This window comes from Vigna angularis, chromosome 2 (genome assembly GCF_016808095.1).
Source record: "Vigna angularis cultivar LongXiaoDou No.4 chromosome 2, ASM1680809v1, whole genome shotgun sequence".
In the NCBI taxonomy this organism is placed as follows: domain Eukaryota; kingdom Viridiplantae; phylum Streptophyta; class Magnoliopsida; order Fabales; family Fabaceae; genus Vigna; species Vigna angularis.
Genome location: NC_068971.1, coordinates 4,069,186 through 4,080,089, shown reverse-complemented (window position 1 = coordinate 4,080,089; position 10,904 = coordinate 4,069,186). Strand labels below are relative to the sequence as shown.

General features: G+C 32.7%; 2 protein-coding genes across 2 annotated transcripts; one reads left to right on the top strand and one right to left on the bottom strand.

Annotated features, from left to right (window-relative positions):
- The first annotated feature begins 329 nt into the window (after window positions 1-329).
- LOC108329333 (cystathionine gamma-synthase 1, chloroplastic) lies at window positions 330-4,912 on the top strand. Its single transcript, XM_017563501.2, has 11 exons — window positions 330-1,039; window positions 1,477-1,580; window positions 1,683-1,756; window positions 1,842-2,010; window positions 2,600-2,659; window positions 2,759-2,962; window positions 3,067-3,153; window positions 3,241-3,348; window positions 4,059-4,154; window positions 4,292-4,410; window positions 4,599-4,912. Exons 1-11 carry the CDS (start codon window positions 580-582, stop codon window positions 4,720-4,722), a joined length of 1,605 nt encoding a protein of 534 aa, XP_017418990.1. The 5' UTR covers window positions 330-579; the 3' UTR covers window positions 4,723-4,912.
- A 3,240-nt stretch (window positions 4,913-8,152) lies between these two features.
- Window positions 8,153-9,136, bottom strand: LOC108327158 (transcription factor MYB1). Its single transcript, XM_017560892.2, has 3 exons — window positions 9,016-9,136; window positions 8,777-8,906; window positions 8,153-8,591 (listed from the first exon to the last, which is right to left on the bottom strand). Exons 1-3 carry the CDS (start codon window positions 9,134-9,136, stop codon window positions 8,153-8,155), a joined length of 690 nt encoding a protein of 229 aa, XP_017416381.2.
- Window positions 9,137-10,904: the final 1,768 nt, after the last annotated feature.

Genomic DNA, 10,904 nt, shown 5'->3' with positions numbered 1-10,904 from the left:
CCGATATAAATGTACCAAGAGACCACAGTCTTGTTAAATTCAACAGGATGAGATAAAATCGATTAGCTAATAGTGATAATAATGACGTGTTTACCTATTGACGTGTTGGTGTTGAAAACTCAAAAAGTTAACATCTGAAAACAAGGCAATAGCTTTGAACAGCTGAAAAAATCAGGAAAACAGGAGCCGTGAGATTTAAGACGAACGCTCCAGACCGAGCCAGGCTTGAGTTGTAAGTCGAAACGGCGCATGAAGCCATCATGAGTCGTTGGATGAAAATCGAAGGGCTGAGTTTTGCAGAGTTCACGATCTGTAATTCGGTGGGTGTAGGAGATGCAAAATCCCTTTCAGTAGTAGTGATGATAAAAAGGGAAAAAGAAGAGGACAAATGAGTGACGCGTATATACTGTTTATATTTTAAAGTTGAGTATTATATAAGGGCGTGAGGGATCCATTTGCGAATGGAAGAGTTTAGAGATTGGTTTTGGTAGTATAGATAGAGGAGAGAAAGAGGGAAGTTGGTGAAGGAGAACAACAGAAACATATCACACGAACAAAACCCTTGAAACGACGACAAACATGGCCGTTTCGAGTTCACACATGCGTTCCACCTTCGAGTGCCGCTCCGATCCCGATTTCTCGCCACCGCCGTCATTCGACAACCTCCGCCGCCGCAACTTCCGCTCCTCCGCCGGATCCGGCGCTGCGTTCCACGGCGTCTCCTCCCGCATCCTCCGCTTCCCTCCCAACTTCCAGCGCCAGCTCAGCACCAAGGCGCGACGCAACTGTAGCAACATCGGCGTCGCGCAAATCGTAGCCGCTTCGTGGTCCAATAACAACGCCAACAATCCCGCCGCCGGGGCTCCGGCGCCGCCCGCGGTTTCGGCCGCGGACGCTGCCACGGTGCCTCTCCCTGTCGACATCACCGCTGAGGACGACGCCGTCGCCGCCGCGGCCGATGAGAACGGGGCTGTACAGTTAAATCATAGTTCTTATTCTTCGTTTTTGAAATCTGATGCAAGCAAAACGATTCATGCCGGTACGTGATAAATGAAAATTTGTCGTTTTCTTTTTATGTCATAAATTTTTATTATATTTTTACTTTCTTTGATTCGTTTACTTTTTAAAACTATATAATTAAATTTAGGTTTGGTTTGCTCGGATAACCATTGTTTAATTGTTCCTTTCAAATTTTTTGTACTTCTTTAGATTTTTTTTTTCACATCGGATGTGATTTGATTCAGAAAGAGGCCTTCTCTGTTTTTTTGTTCGTATCGTACATACTTAATTCGTTATTTACTGTATGCTTTCTGAGATTTGGTATTTTTGTTAGTTTACGTGACGTTTGATTTAGGATTTAACTTATAATGTTTTGTGGTTAGTTTGTATGGTTTAAGATTAGACTAGTTTTAATTTCCTCGATGTTATTATTGTTGATTATTGGCTATGTTTTGGTTTTGTATTTGAGCAATGCAGCTGAAAGACTGGGTAGAGGTATTGTGACTGATGGAATTACCACTCCTGTGGTGAACACTTCTGCTTACTTCTTTAAGAAAACCGCTGATCTCATTGATTTCAAGGTACTATTCTTTGGAGTGTTAAATTGTTTTTATTCGCCTCATTAAATAATGAACAGATAAACGTCCAGTATTGGTGTGGCTGAGCCTTCAATAATTTTGCAGGAGAATCGCCAGGTTAGTTATGAGTACGGGCGATATGGAAATCCAACGACTGTGGTTCTAGAGGAGAAGATAAGGTTTGTGTGTTTCGAGTTTTTTATGAACATGTGATGTGTCGAGTTTTGGGGTCATTTAATAAGGCTTGTTGTCATTATGAACCAGTGCACTGGAGGGGGCCGAATCAACTGTGATAATGGCATCTGGGATGTGTGCTAGCATAGTCCTATTTCTGGCACTGATTCCAGCTGGTGGACATCTTGTGACCACTACAGATTGTTATAGGAAGACTAGGATATTCATAGAGACATTTCTTCCAAAGATGGGGATCTCGGTATATATTCTGCTCATTTGGTGGTTTAATTGTATTTAGTTGTGTGGGGTGCTAACAGCTTCTTATGTGTTCATGTTTCTTTTGCTTAAATATAATTGTTTGGATTAAAATAATGCTCATTTTCGTTCCTGCTTTTAAAAATATTATATATATTCATAATTTTACCCAAACTGTTAGTAGAAAAATAATGGGGAATTATACTTCTCTGTGAGCTTGGTTTTCGTGAGTTTAAAGGAGATGTGTGTGATCTACAGGGTTAACTTATCTAGTGGAATAATGCTTTTGATGTTTTTGCTGTGTTTCCTAATTTTTTTTTCCTAGAGTGACAAAAGCTTAGCCTTTTCAAATTTAATGACCAATTGATGCACCTGATATAGATGTCTCACTAAAAGTCTGCTAGGTATTCAACTTGAAAATTTAAATAGATATCTTACCGTGAATCTTGTTGTCTCTTAATTGGTAAGGTGGACATTTGATGTTTGCGATGGGTTATTTTTGGTAGATTTTTACCTTTGTCCTGGGCATGCATAACCATGTTTATAGTAGATTTGTTTTAGATATGTAACAAAGTTTCTGTTTTGATGAGCAGACCACTGTAATTGATCCAGCAGATGTTGGAGCTTTAGAAACTGCACTGGAGCAGCACAATGTTAGTGTTGAAGAGAGTTGTTGGTTTCACTTTATGGATTTCTGATATTTTTGGAGTTAATATTGTCTAGAGTTAATATGGTATTATATAATTGTGCAGGTGTCTCTGTTCTTTACTGAGTCTCCTACCAATCCATTCCTCAGATGTGTTGACATTAAGCTGGTTTCAGAGCTTTGCCACAAGAAGGGGACTTTACTCTGCATTGATGGTACATTTGCAACACCTTTGAACCAGAAGGCCCTTGCCCTTGGTGCTGATCTGATTCTGCACTCCTTAACAAAATACATGGGTGGACATCATGATGTAAGTCAGTCTGTTCTTCAAAACTTATTTTAATGTAAACATCTCAAATATTGACATTTCAGTTATTCATAATTAATCATCAAGGAGCCTTTTTCTCCCTTCAGGTCCTTGGCGGTTGCATAAGTGGTTCAACTAAGGTGGTTTCACAAATTCGGACTTTTCACCATATTTTGGGCGGTACACTTAACCCGGTAAGTCATTTCTACTACATAGTCCACCCTCCGTGAAAGGATATATCCTAATTGGTTTTTGTGTCTAAAATAATGCCTTTTTCACAGAATGCTGCATACCTATTAATCAGAGGCATGAAAACGCTGCATCTTCGTGTACAGCAGCAGAATTCAACTGGAATGGGGATGGCCAAAATTTTAGAGGCACATCCCAAGGTACGATGGCATTGACATGCGCTGCCCTGCTCTCTCTTCATGTCATTGTTATATTCTGATCATTTTGTTAGTTGAAATTTTTTTTATTGTGGAATGAGCTTGTGTACAATTTCTGTTCAATTCCCTCCTATTATATATAAAAAATGAAATTTATGGTTAACATGTTTTTTACTAGACTTTTTCTTCAGCACCATATTTATGCTGATGATGTGTATTTTTAAAGCTTGTATATCCTCCCTGCTGACATTCGTTTAAAAGTATGGTTGAATTGTGTTTGTAAAAAGTATTTCCTTAAGGGATGGATGAATGAGTACTAAACTGTGCCATGTGAGAAGATGCTACTTTCTTTTTGAATTTTTTATGTTGTGATGCACAGTTATTCGAATCATCGTTCTGCTGTTATCTTGTCTATTAATGATAAGTAATTTAGTCTTATTACTATTTTTATAGTAGGCTTTGGGATGGATGCTAAAGCTATACTCGGGTATAATTTCTTGTAAATGAAACTGTATTCATATATGGGTTATTTTTTTCCTTTTAGAATCGTCAAGTCAGTTGTGTGCATGTATGCTTGGATGTTTGTTGCATTGCGAAATACACAGTTTATTTTCTAACATTACCGTTTTACAATTTCACTATATCGATATTTTCATGATTTTCTTGCGAATCTGATGTGAACTGGCTTTAATGACATATTTTTCTATTGGCAGGTGAAGCGGGTCTATTATCCAGGCTTGCCGAGTCATCCCGAACACGAGCTTGCCAAGAGGCAGATGACTGGTTTCGGTGGTGTTGTCAGTTTTGAGGTGGGAATTTGCTGAGTCGCTATTAAATTATGTGGTTGCTAATAAAGTCCATTATGTGTTTTTCTTTTACGAAGAATGATGTTTTTGATGCCACCATATGAAAATGATTTTTTAGAAATAAATTGCCAATAATGCAGATCGATGGAGACCTACATACCACAATAAAATTTGTTGATTCCCTGAAAATCCCATATATTGCGGCCTCGTTTGGTGGCTGTGAGAGCATTGTGGATCAACCTGCTATTTTGTCTTACTGGTACGCCTTTCGAATTCTTGTTTAAGTGATTTGATGCTACACGGGCACCCTGTACTGAAAGCATGTTTGGCTGCTCCTTTTTGTACTTTATAGTATAAAGAAGTATATTCTTTTGTTTATTTATTTAGAGATTGTGGTTGGTTGGCGATGGTTTTTGTATATTTAATTTTTATGTATTGGGCCAACAGGGATCTTCCTCAGTCAGAAAGGGCTAAGTATAAGATTCATGACAACTTGGTTCGCTTCAGCTTTGGAGTTGAAGATTTTGAGGATTTGAAGGCTGATGTCCTGCAGGCTCTGGAAGCTATATAGTTCAGTTTTCCTGATTCACCCAAGTTATTTTATAATCGTGCTATTCTGTTTCTTTTTGTCATCACGTCTGGCGATTTAATTCAATTTTGATCGTCTAGTGTTCTGTTGATCTTGTGTTAAGGATGATTTGTCTCTGATTTCGATGTTATGAACCTTATGAATTATTGAAATTAAAAGTCTATTTGATGTCCGCTTTTCCTGCAACTAAGTCAGGTTTTCTATTATTAAAAAAAGGTGTTTTTGATATAAAATAGTTTAGAAACGAGAAGTAGAAGTGAATTATAATTTATAATTAAAGTACTTTTTATTTAAAAAAAAAGGATGTTTTTGACTACGATTATACATAATATAACCTGATAACAGCAGAATGAATTCCTTGGAGACAGAATAAGTGAATTGTATCTATAAAAAATGTATAACGAATATCCTTAACCGTGCGCCTATTTATTTGTTGTATAATTGTGGTTGCCTTCATTAGACGGAGATTCTTTTTGCTTAAACACCACATTAATTAATTCATTTTATTCAATAAGATCAAATCGTTTTAAATTTAAGCACACATTGCTAATATAAATTTAAGCACACATTGTTAATATTTCATAAACAGATCTTCAATTAATCGATTCAGTGCTAACAAATCAAAATAACGTAACACAAGTCAATACATGTTTCCAAATACCAACATCTACTAAAATTCCTAATTCTAAATTAATCCACAGGATAAAAGCACTATTCTGAATATCGACTGATCCTATAATTTTAAAAAGCTTAAATATGTTTTAAAAATCAGTGAATTTTGATTTTGATTGTAATTTTTTCTCTCTAAAATTAAAAATTATCAACTTTTATCCCAATAGTATTTCACTAATTAACTATAATATGACGAATAATATATTGAGTCACCTGCCGGTGGTGTTTTAACAATAAAATTTCAAATAGTTAATGGCTTGAAATTATTGATTAAGAATAATTTCGCAAGCACTTTGAAAGGCATATTTTTCAAATATTTTCTAGATTTTTTTTTTCCTCCAACTCTTCCGAAAACACCAATCCGGACAGCATATTTTCCGGTAACCATAATTTCATCATTTCGAAATACCACCACGAGCTCTACTACCCCCTTTCTCGACCTTAGTGGCTTTGAAACACCACCTAGATCTCCACCACTCTTTGTTGCAATAGTTCTCTTTCAAGTTTCAGCCACCACCCCAACACAATGCCTTCCATGGAGGACAGTTTCAAATAAAAATTGGAGGGAAAAACTGAAATTTCAAATCTTGTAGGGTGCAGGTAGAAATTGAAGGAGTGCTGGAAGTAACTTCCCATGCCAGGAATTAGAAATAAGAAAAGCTCAAAAGTACAGGTCACCGGCCCAATTTAAAGGGACAAAGCAATAAACACTACTTACTGTGAAAATTTTAGTTTATACACTCTTGTTGCAAGACAAATCGTGCAAAAAAAATACTTATCTGTTGGTCATGTACTTAAAAGATTCAGACTTTGCTGATGCATATAATGGTTGATTTCATATTATATAGTTATGCATGCATGTCTCAACAACCATATTTTAGACCTTTATTTATAGTTAGTGTTATAAGCTTTTATTTTTTTTGTTGGTTTAATCATGATTCAATCATACCATAATCAACATTAGTTGGTTGATTCATGATTATCATTGGCTAAATGTTAATCTGAACTTCATTCTATAATCAATCGGTCGTGCATGTTGGTCAGTCAATCAGCCTACCAATCAGTCAAACTTATTGATTAGAAGGATATCTATAATACACTAACCCCGCAAGCCCGAGTACCTGTAACTAAAGGGATGAAGGGGTTTGAAAAAAAAAAAATACTTAACACTTGTGTATGCTAAATGTTTTAGTCCGACCAAGAGGGATTTTTTGGTTGAAATTTGTTCTTAGCCGATTGAGTTTTCAAGGGGTTCCTTTGGTTGGAATCTGCCCTTAGCTGAACATTTTAGTTCAATAAGGAAGGGTTCCTTAGTTAGAACTCACTCTTATCAAATGGAGTTTGGAGTTTTTAGGAAGGATTCCTTGGTTAGAACTTGTCCTTAATTGATGGACTTTTTGAGAGGAGTTCCTTAGTTAGAACTTGTTATTACCCAATGGAATTTTTGACAAGGGTTCCTTGGTTGAAACTCATTGTTTATGAACTTTTTTTGTTATATAAGTGTATCCGAAAATATTTCATTTTTCATAGTTCAATTACAGGACATATGATGCTATTAGGGAAATCAACTACTATAAGGCTAAAAAACTTGCATGGTTAGCATTCAAGGTTTGGTTCATATATTTATAATTGGTTTATTCTTACTATATTCCTCAATTATTTATAATTATGATGATATATTATATTATAATAGACAAATAAACTCATATATATGTGCAGTTACTATGTAATGCATTGGATGACAATCATTATTCGTATTCATATTACAAGTAGATGAGAAACGATAATAATTGTATTGAATCAAATATTTTACAACTTTATATTTATATATACTAATTGAAATAATTGTGTACATAAATTCAAGAGTTCTAACCCAATTCATGTTAGGTCTATTCATTGTTCAAGGAAAGTTTCTCCAAAATATGTAAGAGATATGTATAATAGTATATAATTGTTATAAGGGTATCATAATTTATAAGCATTTCACACATTTACAACTATCTGGCAGATAAATATTGTAGCTTTCAAAATCTATACAAGTGTTGATTTGGTAGATTTAATATAACTTTTACCCTCAAAAGTTATTTAATACAAATTGATAATAAAAAATATGTGAGATAATACTAAAAACATGCTAGAGATAAAGTAGTAGTTTTATATGTTAAACTTATGTAGACATGTATATTTTAAAAGACGTAATGTTTAATAAAATTTATAATTTGTATTTGATATTTTGCATGAGAATAGGTATTTTGAATTATTTCAATAGATGAACTTATATGGTATCAAAAAAATTTAAATACCAACCAATTTTAAAGATAAAAATTAATTAGTCACTAAAATTAATTTACATAATAATTTTATAAATTATAAATTATTATTTTTAAAATCGTTATTATTGTACATAAAAATTGTAATTAATATATAATTAAATTCTAAATTGATCATTAACATTAATTATATATCACTCTTCTTTATTAAATAAAATAATGTTTAAATTGGTAATTAATTAATATATTCATAGATTAATTAATATATTAGTATGCAATTTATATATTCATAAAAATGCATTTAGGCATCATTATTCTTCCATCATTTAAAAAATATATATATTTCTTGATTTTATTTTCTTATTAACCAGTGCGTTGGGCAATAAGTAAATAAAATCGTAAGTTTGAACTTATTACAAATTGAAATCCCTTATGGAAGGAAAGAGAAGAAAGATCGGAAATGTGGTAGCTTAGTTAAGAAGAAAATCGCTCCATGTTTCAGCTTCTGCAAAAAACTCAGAAGGAATGGAGACAAGTTCTTCATCCCAAAGCTCAAATGATCCATCTTTCCCAACAGGGAAGCACGTGCTGTTGTTAATGTTCTCTTCCTTATCATCTAACAGAGTTTCCCACCAATTCTCAGACCCTGCTGAAACTGCTTCACTAACACCAACTTTCGAACTACTCATCAATTTCCCATGCACCATGGCCGATGCTTTTGCCAAAGCTCGAGGCACAGGCTTTATCACTTTGTGGGGTTTCCAACTTCTTTCGGATTCTTTCACATTGTTGTTGTTGTTCTCCTCATCTCTGTTGTGAGATTGTACTTTCCGGCGCATGTTGGTGTTCCAGTAATTCTTCACATCGTTTGAAGTTCTTCCCGGAAGTCTTCCTGCAATCAGAGACCATCTGCATCCGACAAAGTTTTCTTTTTATGATTGCTATTATTTTTCCATGCAAAAGTTAACATCATATATTATCAATGCATGGCATAACTGTGTATGAAAACTAAACGTATTCTATATAATACTGATAATATGAAAGTATTGTTTATTGTGATGTGTTTGAATAAATGTTATAGAGCAGATAGAAACCTGATCCCCAAAAGCTTATGCAATCTGATCATCAAATCGACCTCATCTTCACTGAAATCCCCTCTCTTGATATTTGGTTTCAAATAGTTCAACCATCTCAGTCGACAACTCTTCCTGCATCTGTTCAACCCTACGTGTGTACAAAACATAACAACATATGACTCATAAAAATGTTCATTATATATGACAACTTAGGAGGATGTTATGTAAAGAAAAGAGGAATGGGATAAGATAAAAACCTGCTCTTTGAGGAACAAGATGCCACTTTCCTTCGCCATAGAGTTGCACGCATTCTCTGAGAAGCTCATCTTCAGTTTGACTCCATGCTCCTTTCCTCACACCTGATACTCTTCCTTCCATCATCACACAAGCTGCTTTCACACTAGTCATAACTTGATACATGGTGAGAAAACGTTTTTCTCAAAGCACTGACGGACATATATGTATATATACACAAACACACGAGAGTGTCCATGTGCACCTCTTTATTTTGATAAAATTGTTACTTAAGCACTAATCTTATATATTTAAACTCGCTTATCATTGTTTTTATAATCTCTGTATATAATTGAGAGTATATATAAATATACCACTTAGACTTAAAAAGTAATAAGCCACTGACACAAAATATATATATGAAAAAAATGAAGTTATTCTCATAATGCATTACCCTGAAAAATAAATAAGGTGTACATTATATTTAATGTTACACATAAATTTATTTTGTCAATAATGTTACTGAATTTGGAATTAGCAGGCTGTTAGTGTAACTTCCTGTTTTTTTTAAAATAAAATAAAATAACATATAATATTTTTCTTTATTTGATTTAATTAAATTATTTAATTGTACTTTAAATAAATATTTTATAAAAGTAAAATAAAGTTTGGTTGTGTTTATAAACTCAACGTATGGCAATAAACTAGCGTTAAAATTTATCCAATAATTTCAAGTTACACTTATTTAATTTTCTACTTTTAAGAGAAACTTTAATTATAAGATATGACATGTGAGGAGCCTAGAATAGGTCCTAGACCAGTGAAGATAGGAATATCCATCTCATATATACATTTAAGTATCTTTTAGTAAACACTCACAACAAAATTTTCAAATGTTATGTTGATATATTATATATTAAACTATCCTAAAATGTGTCAATTAGGATTTAAGAATTTAATAGGTTTTAATTGATGAATTAGGATTAATGATTCGTGATTAAGGTCTAATAAGATTTTATATTTATAGACCAATAATAGGATATTTAGATCAATTAGTAAAATAATATGCAAGTTGATTTATTAATATATTTGAAATATTTGAAGTTTTGGGTTTGGAAATTTAAATTCATTTTTGTACATGAGAATAATATTAAATTGAAAATAAAGGTAAAAAAAATTATTAATAATAGTTGTTATGTGTGCTACAAAAGTGTGGTGAGAAATTTATTAAGGTAAAAATTACATTAAAGGTTCACCTATATATATATATATATATATATATATATATATATATATATATATATATATATATATATATATATATATATATATATATATATATATATATATATATATATAGAGGATGAATACCGGAGAAAAATTGAGCCATAATCCTTGTAAGAGTGTCAAAAGTATAACTACGAAAATATAAAAGTGTGGCAAATACGTTAGAGAGTGTATTTCAATTTTAGAAATAATGACATTGCTAAGTATGGACTTAATTGAAAAAATAATGATTTTCATAGTTTTAAGACTAGTTGAAAAAATAAAAGATATCAACAACTCAAGTTATAAAAGTTTTTCTTTGTAATTTTAGACATGGTGAACAATTAGATTAGAGCTTAAAGTCAATATAAAAGTTATAGAATATTATATTATCTTTTCAAACAAAATAATCACCAACTTGATAGAATTAATATGTATATAACTTTAGACAATATTTTTAAACTCTACAAAGATCAAATAAGTATAATAAAAAATAACTGAGACAACACCCAAAACATAAAAGAGGTCATGACTATTATTTATATTGGTGCTTATTGATCATGTATAAACCTTGTGTGTACTGTATAAAAAGAGGTATATATATGTGTAACAGTGATGATACGTTGTCTGATGATTATTTGTTATT